Raw genomic sequence first — 21,060 nt, forward strand, 5'->3', positions numbered from 1 at the left:
CTTCATGGGACACTCTGAGGGTGACACACGGGAGGCCCTTGGGTCACCGAGGGATGTCTTGGGAACCCAGGAATACACAGCTGTGGCCCTGGGTGGCCTTTCCCAGCAACGAGGCAGAGCACAGCACCCAGGCTGACACACTCCTGCCTGCCTCTTCCTTCTGTTCCTGCGTCCTGCTCCCCTGGCAGAGCGGGAGGCAGAGTGCCCTGTACCCAGCATGCCTGTCCCATCAGATTCCATGTGCAGTGACCTGGAGTAGCAGGGCCACCCACCAGCAGCCCGACCTTCCACAACAGCTGGAAGAGTGAGCTCCGGCTGAGTGAGAGGGGAAAAGGGCAGAAATGGACAGAGAAAAAAAAAAAAACAAAAAAAAAAACAAGGAGGAGGCAGAGAGGCCTGGAGGGACTGCCCGGGCGGCGGGTTCAAACGAACCACAGACAAAGGCACCCTTCTGTGCAGGCCAGCATCTGGCCTGTGCTTTTCTCTAGGAAAACTGTAATTAATGGACAGGAAGCCATAGAGTTATTGTCTTTTACAGCTCCTGTCTTCACAGAAATATCAAACTCGAGACTGCACTTACTCACTGGGGTAATTAGGTATTATAGTTAAATTGTCTGGGGCCTCAGCTTTGATGGAAAGGGGTCATTTGACCAAACGAGTCACCCACTCATTGTCATAAAACTCCGGTTGGGAAAACTCTTACTTTAACCTGCATTAACCTAGCTGACCCAGCAGCTGTCCTAGGAGGGGAACGCACAGCTCCCAGGAGGGAGGAGCTGCAAACATGTAACACACACACACACACACACACACACACACACACACACACACACACACACACACACACCCGCAGCAGACCAATGCTGAATCCGCTCAGATGAGGGTGGGGGGAACAGTCAGAACCATAGGTACACACACACACACACACACACACACACGTAGTAGACTGCTCAGGGGAGGGTCGGGGGGGAATGGTCAGAACCACAGGTGCCCAGGTCTCACCCCACAAGCTTGGCAGAGATGGCCCGGATACAGCCTGGGCATCAGGATTTTTCAAAGCCCCCCAGTGGTCCTGAGGTGCGCTAGGCCCTTTGCAGTGCTGAGCCCAAGAGTTTGATTCTTGGCAGGCATTTCTACAGTCTCTCTTTAGCACCTCAATAAAACACAGGTACAAGAGGCAACTCGTCCAAAAGCTGCCCCAAGCACTGGGGTCCCCTGGTCCTTCTGGCAGAGAACAATCCAGCCAGCCGCACACTCAGGTCCAAGGGCGCCTTAAGAGTTATCCTGTAAGAGGTCAAGTGCGAAGGTGAACAGGGAGCAGCCCTGCCACTCCTCTCATCATTGAGTCAGACATGTTGCAGGCCAGTACGGCGCTCCACCGAGATGGCTGAACAGCAGATTCGGTCAGAAGGAGACGAGCATAGTTCCCTAAGGTGTGAGAACAAACCCGTTCAGCCTCCACGCAGTGGTGCGCTCTGCTGCCACCTCACAGCGCAGTCCAAGAAAGCCTTCAAGGTCACAGAACCTGATCCTGTTGTCCAGGTCGTGCGTGCACCGTGGGTTCAGCCAGGTCCAATCCTGTCTCCTCCCTCCAAGGCTGCAGGCAGAGACTCCAAGCTCAGTGCTTGTGTGTGCTTATGCAGCCAAACTGTTCTCCGCCACGGGGGCGACTCTGCCTCTCCCTTCCGCCCCAAAGACAATGGGCAGTGTCTGGAAATATTTTTGATTCTCACCAACAGGGGCACCCAGGGAATGGATGTCAGGGATGTTCCCACATATCCTGCAAGGCACAGGACAGCCCCACATATCAGAGGCGCAGAGGATAAGACACGCCACTGCCCACAAGTGATTCCTGCACAGGCCACCCCGGGACAAGAGGCGCCTCTAATCGGGCTAAACACGGGTGTTGGAGCCTCAGGAATGAGGAGTTCTTGGGAGGAAACTTGTTCACAGACAACTCCAAGACCAAAGCAAAGTCGCAAGAGTGGGCCAGGCGCGATAGTGTAGTGGGGTAAGGTCCTTGGATCCCATATGGGTGCCGGTTCTAATCCCGGCAGCCCCGCTTCCCATCCAGCTCCCTGCCTGTGGCCTGGGAAAGCAGTCGAGGACTGCCCAAAGCTTTGGGACCCCGCACTCGCGTGGGAGACCCGGAAGAGCTCCTGGCTCCTGGCTTTAGATTGGCTTAGCTCCAGTCCTTGCAGCCACTTAGGGAGTGAATCATCGGACATAAGACCTTCTTCTCTGTCTCTCCTCTTTTCTATATATCTGCCTTTCTAGTAAAAATAAATTAAAAAAAAAAAAAGTCACAGGAGAAACCAGAGGCTCTCAGAGCTACCTGGAGACATAAAGGAACAAGATGGACAGGCTATACCCTCTGCCTCACTCACAGGACTGGGCCTAGAATGCTACCTGGGCATGCACGATTGCACATTAGACCAAAACAGGCAGATATTTCCTGCATAAAGTTATCCCATCTCTGAACTGTTATGTTTCCTAGGAGGATTCTACAGTAATAATTTTGCTTCTGTAATTTATCCTCTCCCCCCCAAAAGGGCCATTGCTACCTTGTGAACACAAAGAATTGAACCTTCACAAGCCTGCCCCACCCCTACTCCCGGCATGGCGGTCTAGAGATCCCACGGGGGATACCCACGGTTGGCATTCTGCTTTCTGCCCAAATTGCCCACACAGCTCTCCATTCGCCCAACCTCTTCCGGCGAGAGATGAAGCCAAGTACAACAGAGAAACGACCGACAAGGCTCTAGATCCAGCTGCTCAGGATCAAACAATAAACACAGGCAGCTTAACAAACACTGTTTTGCCTGGCAGTCAGCTCCATCAGCACCCAGAAGTGAGCAGCGATGCCAAATCCCAGCGCCAGCCAGATGCACACACGCCACACTTGTCTACACCTGTTCTCAGGTTTCAACAAAGTACACTTGTGATATAACCTTGCATACATGCTTTCAGTAAAAGAATAAACCAACCTGTACAAATAAACCACTAGGAAATGGGCCCCAGGAGAGATTAGGAAGTTGGGGCCTCTCATTTCTCCGGGACTCATCTTTGGATCAGAGACTCCAAGACTGCTCAGTAAGACACTGGGTCTGTGTGTATCTATCCATCCATCCAAATGTCCATCTGTCCGTCCATCCATCCATCCATCCATCCATCCATCCATCCATCCATCCAACCTGGATTCCTTTCAGTGCTGAATAATGCCTGACGACTGGAGGAAAACACCAATGAAATGTTTATTTAGCTCATGATCATCCCATTCAATGTAAGATAGCTCACTTGATTACAAGAAGTATCAAGCAAATACACTGAGATCCGGAAGTATGTTCTAGACATTTCTTTTTCTCTCATCTCTGCACTTGAAGCTATAACTCATCTTAATCATATGTCTGGAATATGAGCTACAGTATATAAATTAGTAATAACCCCAAAGAATCAAATGGAAATGTGTAGAAGTAGTTTCGAATTATTTCCATAGCACAATGGTATAAACTTGATGCAGTCAACTACCTAGTGAAGTCTAAATTATTCAGAAATACAACTAAATGATTATAATATTTTTGTACCAAAGCACACCTAAAATTATTTCCGTTTTTTCACAACTTCTTGAAGTCTCTTCATATGTGCTTCAATATTTTGTTAGTGTCTAAAGTCCTCGCCTTACATGCACCAGAATCCCATATGGGTACCAGTTCATATACCAGCTACTCCAGCTCCCTGCCCGTGACCTAGGAAAGCGGTTGAGGAGGGCTTAAAGCCTTGGGACTCTGCACCCGTGTGGGAGACTTGGAGGAGGTTCCTGGCTCATGTCTTCAGATTGGATCAGCTCTGGCCATTGCAGCCACTTGGGGAGCAGAACCAGTAGACAGAAGATGTTTCTCTCTGTATCTCCTCCTCTCTGTAAATCTGCCTTTCCAATAAAAATAAGCAAATCTATTTTTAAAAAAAATTAATGATATACAGTTTCCATGTGACTGAAACTCCTTAAGTTCCATTATGATGTGTTAAGTATCAGAAGATAATATGTCTAGGTGTTGCCTTCCATGTTTTCCAAAGAGGAGAGGAAAGGAGGGGAGGAGAGGGAAAGGAAGGGGAGGAGAAGAGAGGAAAAGAAAGGAAAGGAAAGAGGGCCCAGCGTGGTAGTCCAGCAACTCCTCTTGCATGAGCCAGGATCCCATATGGGTGCCAGTTCTAATCCCAGCAGCCCCACTTCCCATCCAGCTCCCTGCTTATGGGCTCCGAAAGCAGTCAAGCATGGCCCCAAGCCTTGGAACCCTGCACCCACAGGGGAGACCTGGAAAAGGCTCCGGCCTCCTGGCTTTGGATTGGTGCACCTCCAGCCGTTGTGCTCCCTGGGGAATGAATCAATGAACAGAACATCTTCCTCTTTGTCACTCCCCCTCTCTGTAAATCTGACTTTCAAATAAAAATATACAAATCTTAAAAAAAAAAAAAAAAAAAGGAAAGAAAAGACAAAGGGCCCAGTGGGATGGTTCAATGGCTAAATCCTCACCTTGCATGCGTCGGCATCCCACATGGGTGCCAATTCATGTTTTGATTGCTCTACTTCCCATCCAGCTCCCTGCTTGTGGCCTGGGAAAGCTGTAGGGAATGGCCCAAAGCCATGGGATCCTGCACCTGTGTGGGAGACCCAGAAGAAGCTCTTGGGTCCTGGCTTCAGATTCACTTAGCTCCAACCGTTGAAGCCATTTGGGGAGTGAACCAGTGTGTGGAAGGTCTTTCTCTCAGTCTCCTCCTCCTTCTCTCTGTAAATTCAATCTGCCTTTCCAACAAAAATAAATAAATATCACTTTTAGAGAGAGACAGAGATGGCCGAGTCTCAAATCCCTGGAATGCCTGCAGGCTGAAATCTGTGCACGCACCATTTCTGCGTCTGACACCCAGAAGGGCACCAACATCTGCGCCTGGAAGCCACAGGGGCACCACAGCACCACAGGCAAGACCTCCTGGGAAACAAGAAACAGTGCAGCCTTGTGCAGACCTGGCTGGACGCGGTGGAATGGGGAACAGAAGCAGCTTTGCTTCCGTCCAAACAGGACATTTTTACAACCCCCAGTCATCGCTCCCCCTCCACCATCACCACCCTCAGTGACCTAGAACAGAATGACTGGCTTGTATTGACTGTATGGAGGCAATCATTTACAGGATCAAGAATTCCTCACTGAGATTTTTAAATGACATTGTGGCTCTTTCTCATGGAAACATAAAAGTGAGATAACCTTTATTCCTTCAACAAACATTTATTGAGAGCATCGTAAGGACAGAGTGACGCAGTGTCACACCACCAGGCGAGGATATGAGGGTCCACAGTGCTGGGCAGCAGCCCAACACATCACTCACTAACACAGACCCCAGACTGCACTCATTACACCACTGAGCAATGAAGGAAAACCGTGTGATACTGGCAGAGATCAATGGACCAGAACAACAACAACAAAATAGATCTACAAATGTAGCCTGCTGATTTTGGACAAAGGCTGCAATTCAGTGGGAGAAAGGCAACTTTTCAATAAACAGTGCTGGAACAACTGGACACCTACAGGCCAAAAGCAAAGATCAAACAGAATACCACATCTTCCACAGAAATTACCTTTAAAAATAGATCACGGACATAAGTAGAAAAGATAAAATGACAGCAACCAAGAAGAAAATATTGAGAACCTGGGCCTAGGCAGAGGGCTCTTACCACTGATACCATGAAAGAAAATGCCCATGAACTGAACTTCATGAAAACTGCCAACTTGGAGGTCAGCTTGGTAGTACAGCAGACTAATCTTTTTTTTTTTCAAAGATTTATTTTTTATTATTTTTTTATTGAAAGGCAGATATACAGAGAGGAGAGACAGAGAGGAAGATCTTCCGTCCGATGATTCACTCCCCAAGTGAGCGCAACGGTCGATGCAATGCCGATCAGAAGCCAGGAGCCTCTTCCGGGTCTCCCACGCGGGTGCAGGGTCCCAAGGCTTTGGGCCGTCCTCGACTGCTTTCCCGGACCACAGGCAGGGAGCTGGAAGGGAAGCGGGGCTGCCGGGATAGATCCGGCGCCCATATGGGATCCCGGGTGTGCAAGGTGAGGACCTTAACCACTGCGCCACCGCGCTGGGCCCCAGCAGACTAATCTTAAACCCGTGGCACTGGCATCCCCCATAGGCACCGGTCAGAGTTTCACTTGCTCCACTTCCAATCCAGTTTCCTGCTGATGTGCCTGGGAAAGCAGAAGACCTTGGAGCCCCATGAACCCATGTGGAAGGCTTAGAAGAAGCTCCTAGCTCCCAGCTTTAGACTGGTCCAGCACTGGGGAGTGAAGCAAGTGATGGAATGATGGATGATCTAGCTCTCTCTGTATCTCTCTCCTGGTCTCTTCCTCCCTTTCTAACTATGACTTTCAAGTAAAATAAATAAATGCTTTAAAAAGTCAACTTTTCCCCTACCTGTGAAGGAGACGAAAAAGCAAGCTACTATAAGGAGAGGGAAATATTTCCAAGCCTGACATCTGACAACGGATTAGTGTACAGAATATGCAAGGAACATGCCGGGTTCAACTGTTCAAGAAAAAAAAAGAGTAAAATAAACTGTGTTTTTAAAAAAGTAAAATTCAATTAGAGAATGGTCAAGACATGAGACATTTTTATCAAAAAAGAGACACAGATGGTAAACACAACAGAGAAAGATTCAACATCATCAGCCAGTGGAGAAATACAAATTAAAACCACAAGAAAAATCTGTCAGAATGGCTAAAAATAAGATAAAAATTGAAAAAGTGACAACACCAAGTGCTGCTGGGGAGACAGAGAAACTGAGGCAGTTCTTTTTGGTGTATGGCAACATCCCAAGGCACAACCACTCTGGCAGACACTTTGGCATGCAACTTTTGTACTAAACTCCGAGGCATGTATCCAGAACAGAGGAAATAATGGCCCCACAAAACCTTAGGCACCGAAGTTCACAGCTGACACAGGCCAGAGGGGCTAGTCGGTGAGCCAAGCGGCTTCAGGAGGTAGGGGCTAAGAAAGGAGGCCTGGAATGGGACCAACTGTGTCCCATAGTCTCGATCTGGGACAAACTCAGCTGTCCATCAACGCCTATGTCCACACACTGGAGTATTACTCAGCCAGAAATAAACTACGGATACACACAACAAGCTGGCCAAATCTCTAGAGGATGGTGCTGGGTCAAAAACTTCAAAACCATAAGCATGTTTACCAAGTGGCTTCATTTGTACAACATTCCTGGGAACGAAAGGAAGAACTACGTGGTGGTTGTCAGGGGTGAGGGCTGGCAGCGGAGTGGCAGGCCAGGGCCCAGGGACATTGAGGGACAGCAGGAGAGGGCTTTGTGTGCATGGAGCTGCTCTGTGTCCTGATGGGCACAGCCCACGTCCCAGCCCAGAGAACACTCCAGAAGTCTCCCAAGATGTCACGAGGCAGGCAGCATGGGCGGGGGGGCTGAGAGTGGCTGGGCCAAGCCTGGCGGGACTCTGTGCTGTTTCTCAGAGCTGCAGGTGCAGGGCCATTGTTTTGGAGCAGGCTCCTTGGGCCTCACTGACCATCAAAATGGAGTTGCTTACCCTCAAGTTCCAGGTCACCAAATTCACACTAACACTAAGCTGTTTTGTGACCTTTCCAGAAATCAGGAGAGAGCTTAACAGCCAAATTCCCAGCAGGCTAGGCTCCATGACAATAAAGCCCTTTAGTCTTGACGCCTCAAAAGTGAGTAACCTGCCGTTAATTATTCAAGCCTTTTCTCTGAGGTCAAGCCCCTTCTTTCTGCCTTATAAGGACAGTGACTCTGAAAGTGACCAGTCTGTCTCATTCCATCTTCAACTCTTTCCTTTTTAAAAAAGATTTATTGATTTGAAAGTCAGTTACTGGGAGAAGAGGAAGGACAGTTACACAAAATGAGAGACCAATCTTGCATCCCCTGGTTTAATCCCCAGATTGCCACACCAGTCAAGGCTGGGTCAGGCCAGAGCCAGAAGCTTCTTCCAGGTGTCCCAAGCGGGTAGCAAGGATCCAAATGCCTCCGCCATCCTCTACTGCCTCCCGGGGCCGGGCCATTAGCAGGGGGTTGAATCAAAGCTGGGGCAGTAGGGACATAAATCAGTGTGCATATGGGATTACCGATGTTGCAGGAGGTGCCTTTACCAGCTATACCACAATGCCAGCCTTTCAACCTTCTTTTGTCTAAAAGTCCAGCCTCTTCTGTGCTCTGTCCATTGGAACATCTGTTTTTATAGGATGAAATGGTATTCAGTATTAGCATCACATATAAAACCAGGTAAGATCAGGCTGAAACTGCTCCTATTTTGTCTTGACACAATCTACACTTAACCAGTCTAATTAAAAATGAAAAATTATATATTAAAAAATATGTGTGTAAAAAACAACTTCTTTGGGGCCCGGCAGCGTGGTCTGGCGGCTAAAGTCCTCGCCTTGAACGCCCGGGATCCCATATGGGCGCCGGTTCTGGTCCCGGCGGCCCCGCTTCCCATCCAGCTCCCTGCCTGTGGCCTGGGAAAGCAGTCAAGGACGGCCCAAAGCCTTGGGACCCTGCACCTGTGTGGGAGACCCGGAAGAGGCTCCTGGCTTCTGATTAGCATTGCATCGACCGTTGCGCTCACTTGGGGAGTGAATCATCGGACGGAAGATCTTCCTCTCTGTCTCTCCTCTCTGTATATCCGCCTTTCCAATAAAAAAATAATAAAAAATAAATCTTTAAAAAAAAAAGACAACTTCTGAAATTGTTCCAGATGCTGATGGGATTCTCTCTGTGAGTGGCTGAGGCTTTGCTAGGACAACTTGGAACGAAGAAACCCTCCTTCATAACGTCACACCTAACAGGATCCCACATGGGATCTACTGAACTTCAAAACCCAGATGACCAGAGGACTGGGCTGTCGTGGGTAGAGGAGTCAGCAAGGGATCAGGACTAAGGAGTGCCAACACCCGAGTCATGAGCGCTGCTCAACCCTTACCACCTCCCAAGCCAATTTCACCTGCATCAAGGCTCCAGTATCCCACTCCTCATCATTCAGCTAAGCCTCACTTCCTGTCATGTGCCAGACTCCAAGGCAGCTCTCTGGAGACCACCACGTGCACTGGAGCCCCAAATCCTGCCTCCTTGGCATCTCCAACCAGGCCCTGAGCTGAGCACCAGCTCCCCACATGTCTGGGTGGGGGCCATTGGTCTCTTGAGGTTGCTCCACATTCTCACTTCGAGTGTGCTAAGCACCCTTTTGCCTTTTGGTAAGTCCTTAGTAGTTCATCTCTACATCTCCCAGTTACATCCTTACACACAGGAAGGCAAGAACCCAGCTGGAGAGGTCTCTCCAACCCAGCCAGCCATAGCTCGGGATTCCCCCAACCCCTATAGCAAGGTCATAGACAACTAACTTCTTGAAGCCAAGGGCTCAGAACACAGCCACCTCGCCCGTCTACAGCTGGTCTCTTCAGCCTCTTGACCACAGGCATTGCTTTCCAGCACCCGGGGGCCTGCCCTGAGAAGATGCTCAGGCTGTAATTAGCCCTCACTTTCCAGGGAGGCCTGGGTTCAAGCTAAATGGACTTGAGTAGCTCTGGAACCCATTCCCTAAATGGTTAACCACCTGGCCCATGGAGCATATAACCCCTGCGAGGTCTGGCCTTGTTATTCTCTTTACTATCACCCAGCAGAAAAGAAGAGCTCTTGGGTACGATACTAGACCACGCATTAGAAATCATATGCTGGTCACATCCTATTTCACCCTGCAGAACAACATGCTGTACTAACAGTTTTACATGAACAAACACACTGCTAGATCGTTCATATTATAGGCCCATTTCCACAGTCCTCTTGCCATGAACTCACTGGATAAAAACATGTGTTCAGAATGAAAAAAAAAAAAAAACACAAAAACCCAGCACTCCAGAGGCTGCAGTGAGGGAGCAGCAATTCTGGGAGGATTCCCAGGAATGGTGGAATAACTGCAGGTGGAGGCAGAATTGGGGCTCATCCCCCCAGAAAAGAGGGCCAGGCCAGCAGGGCAAGAGAGCTCAGGTGGAGTGCAGCAGTGAGGGGGTGGTGGAAGCCAACCTCACTCTGAGAGTACAATTTAGGTTTATAGAGCAGCCCGAGTGGTTTCACAGCAAGATTCAGACACTGCTACCCATGAAGTCCTCGTGTTCAGGAATCTGAAGCTCCTGTAACCACGTGGTTCTATGTGGACAGGAGCAACTCCCTTTGAAAGACACGACCCTCGAGCTGCTCCAATGTGCCTGACCTTGACCCCTTGTCCTGGGTCTACAAGGAAAAGAGGTGACAGCTAGTGGGGTGGCTCCAGAAGAAGGACAGGCAAGAGCAAGAGGAGAGCATTAGGGCCAGTGCTGCAGCACATCACGCTAGTCCTCCCCCTGCGATGCCAGGATCCCACAGGGCAGCCTGTTCTAGTCAGAGCTGCTCCACTTCCAACCCAGCTTCCTGCAAACGTGCCTGGAAAAGCAGCAAAAAATGACACAATCCTGGGGCCCTGTACCCACATGGGGTACCGGGAAGAAGTTCCTAGCACCCGGCTTTGGACTGGCCCAGTTGCAGCTAATGTGGCCATTTGGGAGTGAACTAGCAGACAGAAATTAATCTCTCTCTCTCTCTCTCTCCCTCCCTCCCTCATGTGTCTCTGTCTCTTCCTCTTTCTGTGATGCAGACTTACAAGTAAAATCAATGCATCTTAAAAAGAATGAAGGCTTGGCAACATCCCAGAGGCCTGGGTGAGAGCTGTCACTATGACATGTCCCCCAGGAGGCAGCACCCTCACACACAGTGTGACGGGAAGCTAACCCCACCCCATAAAGGTCCCCCTTGGCAGACAAGCCTCAAATCCCTAGTCAGCAGAAAGTCACTACAGAAAATGTGACAATTTTAGTAATCCTTAGCAACCATTTTTGAGGGGAGGATGAAATGGCACAGGCAGCTACTAGCTTACAGTCGCCAGCTAGAAGCCACATGCCTCCTGTTCTTTGTAGACCCCACCTGTCTACCAATGACCACCCCCCAGGATGTACTGCCCCTCACCAGTGATCTGTATATCATGAAAGCATCCCTCTTCCCAAGATCACATGAAGACTGGCAAGGAGTAAGGATGATCTCCTTACCATGGACAGAAACATTTCTCCTCTCTCCCACTCTTCCTCTTGATTCAACCCCAAGCAAACCCCGCATACACCTGTGACCACCTCACCTTTTCAATAAACTTAAAAGTGGTGGGGGGGTTCCCCTTAGGTCCTGGGAGTGTGAGTATGGGTCTGGCCCTGCGCACTGATTCAAGTTGACAGATCTGCTTCTTCCTTCACACACAGAATACAAACACACACGTGTACCCACAAACACAGACATGCCTTCTTTGCCCCCCCATTTTCTTTTTCCAACATAACAACCATCACACAAAGTGGTAGTAAAAGCACTCCTTGGGCACCAGAAGCATTCACTGGTGTAGCTTAGGAAATCAAAGCATTTCAATCACTTGAATCTGGCGAAACCTTGGGCCTCCACCCCAGCAACCCACCAGCCAGAAAACAAACTTATCCCGGCCTGGCACAACAGGGCAAGGCACAGACGAGGCAGCTCCCAGGAGACCACCTGGCAGTGCTGGAAAGAAGACTACAGGACTCTGTTAGTCCACACAAGACTTGAACAGGATTTTCTTGTGATCCTGCCAAGAACTGATTCTCAGGCATTAGAGGTATTTGTGGTTGTTTAACCGAACACACACCTCTTCCTTTGCAGCCACCAAAAACGTTCCATTTACAGCTTACACATTCAAAAACATTTACACCAAGTCCTTCTGCAATGGCTGCCCTGGTTCTTCCTCTCCACTCTGGATTTCCAGGTCTGAGCCTGACTCAGCTCTACATGCCCCATTCTGGTTGGGACAAGAGACACGCAAAAAGCTCCAGGACAGCGTGGGCCACCAAGTTAAGCTGCCACTTGGGACACACACCTTCCATACCAGAGTGCTGCTTTGAGTCCCAGCTGCTCAGCTGCCCAACTTTCACCTGGAAGACGGCAGAGGATGGCTCAAAGGCTCGGATCCTAGCCGCACTCATGGGAGACCTGGGTGAAGTTTCTGGCTCCTGGCTTTAGCTTGGACCTGCTCTAGCTGGTGCAGCCATTTGGGAAACGAATTAGCAGATGGAAGATCTTGATCTCTCTATTGCTCTGCCTTTCAAGTAGATGAAAATAAATATTTTTTAAAAAATGAAGAAAGCTTGTAGGAGCAGCAACAATGAAGACGGCTTCTTCCCATTCCAGACATTGCACACTCACGCGCGCGCACACACGCATCTCAAGTTTCAGTGTTTGGGAGAAGGTCTGGCAGTGTTGTGGCAGAAGTTAAACCACCACGTGGGATGCCAACTTCCCATACTGGAGTGAGGGTGCAACCACGACTTCTATCTGGTTCCTAAATATTTCATCACCCCAAAGGAATTCTAATCTCCATTAAGCAATTCCTTCTGTCCCCCACCCCTAGAAACTTCTCATTGTTTGCTCCCTGAATTCACCTCCTCAGGACATTTGCTATAACGGGAATGCCACACTGTGTCTGCCATTCATACCACATCATGGAGCAGCAAGAGACTACAAAAGCAGCGGAGCAGGACCTCAAGTCTTTGGCAAGGGCTAAGGGTTCGGTGTGGAAATTGGGCCCCCAACAAAAGAGTCAAGACAGAGAAATCTTCAGAGGAGGGACTTAGTGGAAAGTGACACGGTGACCAGTTCTTCCGAGAATGAGTAGTTATAAAATGAGGCCCCACGCAGGAAGGCCCCTTGTGCCCACCACACTGCGATGCACAACGGAGGTCCCCAACGCGATGAGCTACAATACAAGTCACTCTTCTTTTTCGATAAGGATCCAGATTCAAGCATTTCATTACAGCAGCAGAAACTGGATTAAGAGCAGGCAAAAGGACACAAGATGATTACACAGACAGGGAATACAAACTGGGGCGGGGCAGGGGCGTGGTGCACGCGTACTGGACTGCACAAGTGTTAGGGAAATTTCTGTGGGATTGGTCCGTCCTCCGGGGCTTCAGTGGCAGGGCGGCAGATGGCTGTTCTTCAGCAACAACAGTGTGTGAGCTCTCCCTGCCTTTCTCAGAAGGTCACAGGCTCATTTATACAACTTCAGAGCTGAACAAGACGAAGCAGGTTCAGCGGGGATAGCCAGACCCTCGGAATCGGAGACACAGGGTGCCTGTGCTTGGTACCGATTCCTCGCAACGACAGCTGCCACTTCCCAACATGCCCTCTAGCACCTCCTTACCCCACGCTGCTGGGGGCCGCTGTCCTCTGCTCGGCATCACCTCCCTCCCCGGCGTCTCACCCTCCTGAGTCTTCCCTCCTGTTTGAGGACGCATTCACAAGTTTGGTTCAGCTATGCAGTCCCACCAGTCTGACTGCAACTCTAGAGGGAAAATCCTTATTTCACCCCAGTCCAGTGATCCCTCGGAGTAACTTTAACCCACAGCAAGGAGGGGTTGACCCCTCTACTTCCTCCTCACATCCACAAGCCTCCAACAGGCTCCCTGAAGAGCCTCATCCTACCCTGACCTTATTTGCAATGTCAAGAGCAGGTGTAATCATTTCTTCCTCCAAAGAGATGCCAGGTGCATCCCAAATCTATTGAAATCTAGAAAAAGGAGTCTTATGCTTGCTTAAAAACTTAGGCGGTGGGTCCAGCGCTGTGGCCTAGCAGCTAAGGTCCTTGCCTTGAATGCACCAGCATCCCATATGGGCACCGGTTCTAATTCCAGCAGCCCACTTCCCATCCAGCTCCCTGCCTGTGGCCTGGGAAAGCAGTCGAGGACGACCCAAAGCTTTGGGACCCTGCACCCGCGTCGGAGACCTGGAGGAAGTTCCTGGCTCCTGGCTTTGGATTGGCGCAGTACCAGCTGTTGCAGTCACTTGAGGAGTGAATCATAGGATGGAAGATCTTCCTCTCTGTCTCTCCTCTCTGTATATCTAACTTTGCAATACAAATAAATAAATCTTTAACAAAATAAAATTTATTAAAAAAAAAAAAACAGGGGTACTACAAAGAGTTGAAGGAAGGGTGGGCAGCTAACAGTGCCTCGGATGCCTGTGTCCCCCATTCAGAGTACCCAGGTTCCACTCCCAGCTCCAGGCTCTTGCCAAAGTAGATGCTGGCAGGCACACTCGCGGCTCCAACGGCTGTGTTTCTGCTCCCCACATGGCACACCTGGATTGAGTTCCCCGCTGCAGCTCCCGACACAGCAGGCGTGAACTTGCGATCAGGAGGCGCTCTCTGTCTCTCTCTTAAATGAACGCTTTTTTGTTGAGTTTATCAAAAATGGAAAGTAGTAAGTTTATTTTGGCACAGAAAAGTTTGAAACCCAAACACACGTTGCTGATAAAGCAGATTCTCCATGAACTACTTAAAGACTCCTTATATACAAGGATTTGCAAATTTTTGCATCAAAATACACATATCTTTTCATTTCATCTTCCCACAAACTTTCTGAAGTACATCAGGTGTGTATATATTTCACATGCACATTTACACAGTTACACACAAACACACACTCATACCAAACTTCATAAAATATTACCAAGCTTTACAAAATTTATTTCCAAGCTGTGTGTTTTATGATACAGTATTCGATACCGACAAAGTTTTTTCCACCTGCCAGGTCAGGTTTAATCTGGAAGTCCTGGAAAGAAAAGCAGGTAAAGGCAAACAAAGCAAAAGGAGGAAGGAGAGCAGCAGGCCCTGGGAATGCAAAGGGAAGTGCCCCTCCACCAGGATAAGCTGCTTCCCACGGGACAAGCCACCCGGAGGTTAAGCGGGATGGAGGCGAGTTCTCAGCGGCTAACTCTCCCCTCCTGAAGCCTCCGGGGTCACAGCTGACCACCCAGGCTCTCATTGGACCCCTCCTTAGCCAAGGGGACCAGGCACAGGCACCCCACCATGAACCAGACTGCCAAATGTCTACCCCTTTCCCATGGAGCTGGCATTCCAGAGGACATGACTCAAGGACGGAATGAACAAATGAGCACGGAGCGGGGGAGAAGCCTCCACATGCTGGGCGCTTTCTGCTTTGTCTGCTGCGTTCGCATCCGTTATCTCCAGCCTCGGGCCTAGGCCCGGGCCTGCACCGAGTGTGGCACTCAACAGCTGGATGGACGGGGAATGGCTGTGTGAATCAGGAAAGTGAGCCAGAGGAAAAATGAACTGCTAAGTGAGGCTGTCAGCAGATAACCCGCCAGCTGGAAGCGGCTCTTGAATGCCAGCACCAAGTTTTTAATTTCATTGTCATCAATATGCAGGAGGTTTTCCAAGGAAATATTGAACTTACATCTTATAATGGAAATCAACAAGAAAACAGGATTTGAGTAGCCATACACAAATGAAAACATGTATGTCCATCCATTTTCTATACCACTTGGTTGGAACAATCCCACTCCAAAACGTAAATGCATCTATATTTACATCAGTTGAATAACAAAAATATAGGTTTTTATATGCGTGCATAATTGTTTTTCACAGCTGTATCAGACAATTGTACTTTCTAACCCAGAAAGTAAACCACTGGAAATAAAGACTTAAAAAAACAAAGGCAAAAAAAAAAAAAAACAACAAAACAAAACGAAAACCATATCAGGCTGGGCTTAATTCTGGGCTCCTTTTTCCCATGCCAGCTTCCTGCAGAGGCAGACCCTGGAAGCAGCAGCAGCAGCTCAAGGCATTCCTGCCAGCCACACAGTGGACCTGGGTGGCTTTCCCAACGCTGCATGCTGACGGCAGGCAGAGGTCAGGGGAGCGAACCCACAGATGCAAGCTTTCCGTCCCTCTGATGGGGGAGTAGAAAGCAAGGCAAGGACCAAGGGGAGGAAGGCAGGGAAACACCTACTGCTTCATTCTGCATTCTAGTCATACGAACTTGGACACCCCCAGGGACTCAACGGCCAGATGATCGGAAAGGGAATTATCAGACCAAGAGCTCAAGAAACCTTTTGAGGAAACTAGATCATAAACACTTCAGTCTTTGCAAGTAACAGGCAGCTTTTGTCCCGCAGTCTTCTTGCCTTTGGAGGGATTTATTTGGTGTGGGGTTTTGCCTTTTTTTTTTTAACCAAGCTGGAGAGACATATACCATCTCCGCTCGTGAGCGGGACGCAAAGTCCATCTTATGCTGACCCGTTAGGAGCACACCAGATCGGACTATGGGACGCAGGCCACTGGTGACCGAGCCTCGGGGGGAAGCCTCATCCCACGCAGAACTCACCTCTTTCAGTCTCTCCAGCTCATTCTGGAGGGCCTGTTTGCATATCTCCACCTCGATCATCTGCTGCCGGAGAGTTTCATTTTCACCTTCGGCTTTCGCACGCTTTTCCTCCACCGTCTCCAGTTCATGGTGCAATCTGACAGACACGTCTTTGGCTACCTGCGGTGACCACAGGGAAACCCACCATCAGGTTTCTGCCTTGTGCATGCTAAGGAGAATTCAAACAACTGTGCCAGCAAAATCACCCAGAGCTACGGTGTGACTTAAGAGTAAAGACCCTGCTATGGTTAACAGACCTGTGTTTCTTTTTTGCTTGTTTGTTTTTTTGTTTTATGTGTGTGTGTGTTTTATTGCAAAGTCAGATATACAGAGAGGAGAGACACAAAGGAAGATCTTCCGTCAGATGATTTACTTCCCAAATAGCTGCAACAGCTGGAGCTGTGCCGATCCAAAGCCAAGAGCCAAGAACTTCCCATGTGGGTACAGGGTCCCGAGGCTTTGGGCCATCCTTGACTGCTTTCCCAGGCCACAAGCAGGATGGGAATTCATTTAGCTAGGATATGAACCGGCATTCAAATGGGATCCTGGTATGTGCAAGGCAAGGACTTCAGCTGCCAGGCCATCGCGCCAGGTCCAACAGACCTGCGTTTAAAAGGACAGGGCAGGGCCCGGTGCAATAGCCTAGGGGCCAAAGCCCTGGCCTTGCACATGCTGGGATGACATTTTTATCTGTGTCTTGTTATCGTATCCTAGCTAAACCACTTCCCATCCAGCTCCCTGCTTGTGGCCTGGGAAAGCAGTAGAGGACCACCCAGAGCCTTGGCACCCTGCACCCATGTGGGAGACATGGAAGAAGCTCCAGGCTCCTGACTTTGGTTCAGTTTCTGTCACTGTGGCTACCTGAGGAGTGAATCAGCTGACAGAAGATCTTTCCTCTCTGTCTCTTTCTCTCTGTAAATCTGACTTTTCAATAAAAATTTAAAAATCTTAAAAAAAAAAAAAAAGAGAGAAAGGATAGGGTGTTACGGCTTGAACAGCCCTAACCCAAAAACCCTCAATACAAAATGTTCTGGTCCCAGGCATTTCAGATGGCAGATATTTAACTCAGGGTTTGAAAGCAAGAAGGCAACATGGTAAATGGGAAGGTGGCTTTCATCTGGACCGAAAAGTTACTTTCGCACAATCTGCAACAGAGAACCTCCAAGAATGCTCAAGTTCAGGGGTTTGAAGTGATACATTCAAAGCAGCAACAAGACACAAATAAACACTTCCTTATCACCTGCATGGCAAAAACAAAACAAAAAATCTAATTCTGTATGTAGATGTTCAGGGTAGTCAAGCTCTAAATGTTTACCCAACTCACATATTTTTATTTTCTGAAAACAAATGAGAAAAAGAAGCTTATAGCAGAAATACAGATCATGCTTCATAGTACAAAATGACAAAACTGTCTTAGTGGTATAACGGACAAGGATTCCAAAGACCCATTTTGTGTTTTAATGTCAGGCTGGACGGGATGTCACAGGCACCCCACAAGCAGGACACTGTGCATGACTCGTCTCTAGATAAGCAATTTGATAACCAGGCCATGAGAGAAGTTCTGCTGACCAGGAAGACAGCAAATGACAGAAATGCTAGGATTTCATCCCTGTGTTACCATTTTTGCCAGTGGGTCTCAAAGACGCATTCGGCAACCAGGGATGGTCCCATTTCCTTAGTTAAGACAACCCATCGAAATTTCACTTACATTATAAAATTTTCAACTTTTCTAGAAAACTAAGCATCAATAAAAATGGCGATGTGGACAGCTTAATGTACTTGTTTATTTTCACAGACTTGGTTTATTTATTTAAAAGGCAGAGCTGGGGGCTTCCACCTGCTGGTTCACTTCCCAAATGGCCACAACTGAAGGGGCTAGGAAGGCCGAAGCCAGGAACCAAGGAAATCGTCAGGTTTCCCCTGCGGTGTGGGAGCACAAGCCCTTGGGCCAGCCTCTTCTGCTTTCTCAGGGGCGTCAGCAGGGGAGCTGTGTCAGACAGAAGTGGACATCCAGGACTTGAACCAGTGCCCACACAAAGCACTAGCGTAACACCACAGCGCCAGCCACAAATACGGACAACTTTTTAAAAAGTGACCTTGGCCAAACTGATGTTTAAGACTTTCTGGGAGCCAGTGTTGTAGCCCAGTGGGTTAAAGCTGTTGCCTAAACGTCAGCATCCCCATAGGAACAATCGTTCAAGCTTTGGGTACAAAACCCTGCTCATGTGCCTGGGAAAGCCAAGACGGTACAGGTGCTAGCACCCCTGTCCCCACAGGGGAGACCTGGACATTGGTCCAGCGTCCTCCCTTCAGCCTGGCCAATGCAGCCATCTGGGAAAAGAACCAGCAGATGGAAGGGCACGCTCCCTCTACTTCTTCCTTCCAGATAAAAGACAAACAACAACAGCAACATAAAGCCCACAGCGTTTCTATCCAATCGTCAGACCAACTGGAAAATATTCTTTTCATTATAAATCCATTCATCTGACTTATTCCTTTTTTCAAGTTTACTTCAGTTTATATAACCAACCATTTCAGATTTCAGGTTGTCAACGTTACATAAATCCACATCATTTCTAAGCCCTAAAGTAAACCAAGAATGTTTATACTGGTCTGGAGCTAGGTTTTTCAGTTGCGACCCCATCCCCGGCAGCCCTCGCCCACCCGTCCAGCGCCTCGCCCCAGCTCACCTTCAAGTCCTGCTCCAGGCTTCGGATGAGCTCGCCGTCCACCTGCCCCGTCTCGGCCACTTTCAGGCTCTTCTGTTCAGCTTTCCTGAGACGGTACTGCAGGATTCGGCAGTTCTTATTAGCTCGGTCCAGTTCTCGCCGAAGTTCCTGCAGCTGGTACACATCTTCCTCCAAGTAACTGTCTCTCATCTCTTCCATCTCAGCACGGAGCTCATCCAGCTCATCCTGGGTAAGCACAGGGCAGACACAGGAGCCTAGTCAATCAGCCCTGCTCCTCAGAGCTCAAGACTAACCCCTGCACCCCATCCACCAGCTCAGCGCCACACCTGGGAGACCTCCGGGGCTGCTCATTGCAGGTAAAATCGCCCCGTGTCAGTTGATACCCCGTGGATCCTGAAACCCCACTGGATGACACATTGCAGTCTCTTGGAACTCATTCCGTTCCCAAAAGATGTTTGTAATCATAAATAAAACCAGCTCCGAGGATAATTCAGCATTTAGGTTCAAGCCAAACGCTGACCCAAACTTGTCACTCTCTAAAGCACAAGAAGGCGCCTGAGGAGTCAATGGGATCTTGCCTTCAGAGATCACAAACTGGTAGCTCTTAACTGCTTGACTGCCCTGGAACTATAAACATGCCTGCCAATGTCCCTCACATTCTGTGTCACAACTGACTCCTGAGCATTGATTACGCAGCTGCATCCCAAGACAACTTCCCTTACTTGAAATTCACCTTGGGTTTGCTTGTTTCCATCTCCCAAGCCGGAAGTTCCACATCACCAACTGAAAGTAGACTATCTGACTTTCCAAGAAATTGAGAGAAAAACAAGTGCATTTTGCCTAGCAAGCCGTTTTCCATGATAATAAAGCTGTGTGGACTTTAATCCCTAAAAACAAAAGCAATCTGATACTGGAGTACCTCCTTTCCACAGAGGAAACTTAACTTTTAAATAACCAATCTGCTCTTAAGCTCTTCCCTTCCTAGAAAACCAACCTCCTCCCCTCAGCTCACCGCAGTAATGCATCTGAACTCACAAACTTAAAATCTTAAAACTATGCTTGAAGGGACAGCTCGGGGCATAACCCCTGCCCTCTCCATAAACTCCTCACGGTCTTCCACAGCCAACCCCGCCCTCCTCAGGACCCCTGTCGTTCTGGAATCCTCCCTGATGGGCTCTCAGTCTTCACTCCCCCCCCCCCCCCGACTTCCTCCCCAAAGGCTTCAGGGCCCCCAGCTCCACGCCCACCTGCCAGGCCTAAAGACTTCCCAGGTGTCGCCTGCTGTTCCTAGCAGGGGAATGGCCTTGCCCAGAGCCAGGAGGCTCCCACCTGCCTTCCAGTATTTTCTCCCTACCTTTTGCCACCACCTGGTAGCATTAGGGTACACAAAACATTTTGTGAAAATGGAAGGGATGAGCTTGTTTGTGAGCCAATAATATTAAGATTCATTCATGGGTGTTTTTTTTAAGACTTATTTAATTTTATTACAAAGTCAGATATACATAGAGGAGTAGAAACAGAGGAAGATCTTTCCGTCCGATGATTCATTCCCCAAGTGACGGCAACGGCCGGTTCTGCGCCGATCCAAAGCCGGGAACCAGGAACCTCTTCCGGGTCTCCCACACAGGTGCAGGGTCCCAAGGCTTTCCCAGGCCACAGGGAGGGAGCTGGATGGGAAGTGGAGCTGCTGGGATTAGAACCAGCGCCCATATGGGATCCTGGCACGTTCAAGGCAAGGACTTTCATCCGCCGGGCCCCATTCGTGGTTTTTCATAATACCCAGTTCCCGTGAGCTGTCTGACACATTCCCTCACGCGGGTGCTTTGGTCCTGTTTAGGCTTCAGGAGAGACTCCCTTGGGTCTTGCCCTCCGAGCAGCAGGGGGCACACAGCAGGCCACCATCAAATATTTCCACGCGAGGACAGGTACTGTGGTGAGGAGGGTATCCAGTCCCACAGCTCCCTCCTCCTAATGCGCACAGTGGGGGCTGGTGAGAGCGCCCTGTGGGAGACCCT

At 49.2% G+C, this 21,060-nt stretch overlaps 1 protein-coding gene across 3 annotated transcripts in view; it reads right to left on the reverse strand.

Annotated features, from left to right (window-relative positions):
* Positions 1 to 21,060, reverse strand: part of MTCL1 (microtubule crosslinking factor 1) — a 123,018-nt gene that overhangs the window by 91,723 nt on the left and 10,235 nt on the right. For all 3 annotated transcript variants that reach the window (XM_040970590.1, XM_040970592.1, XM_040970591.1), the window contains exons 2-3: positions 19,046 to 19,270; positions 16,317 to 16,475 (exon numbers count right to left, since the gene is read on the reverse strand). In XM_040970590.1, coding sequence (XP_040826524.1) covers positions 16,317 to 16,475; positions 19,046 to 19,270 — 384 coding nt within the window. The remainder of the gene's footprint in view (positions 1 to 16,316; positions 16,476 to 19,045; positions 19,271 to 21,060) is intronic.

This window comes from Ochotona curzoniae, unplaced genomic scaffold (genome assembly GCF_017591425.1).
Source record: "Ochotona curzoniae isolate NIBS_2020 unplaced genomic scaffold, NIBS_Ocur_1.0 scaffold_4812, whole genome shotgun sequence".
Lineage (NCBI taxonomy): Eukaryota > Metazoa > Chordata > Mammalia > Lagomorpha > Ochotonidae > Ochotona > Ochotona curzoniae.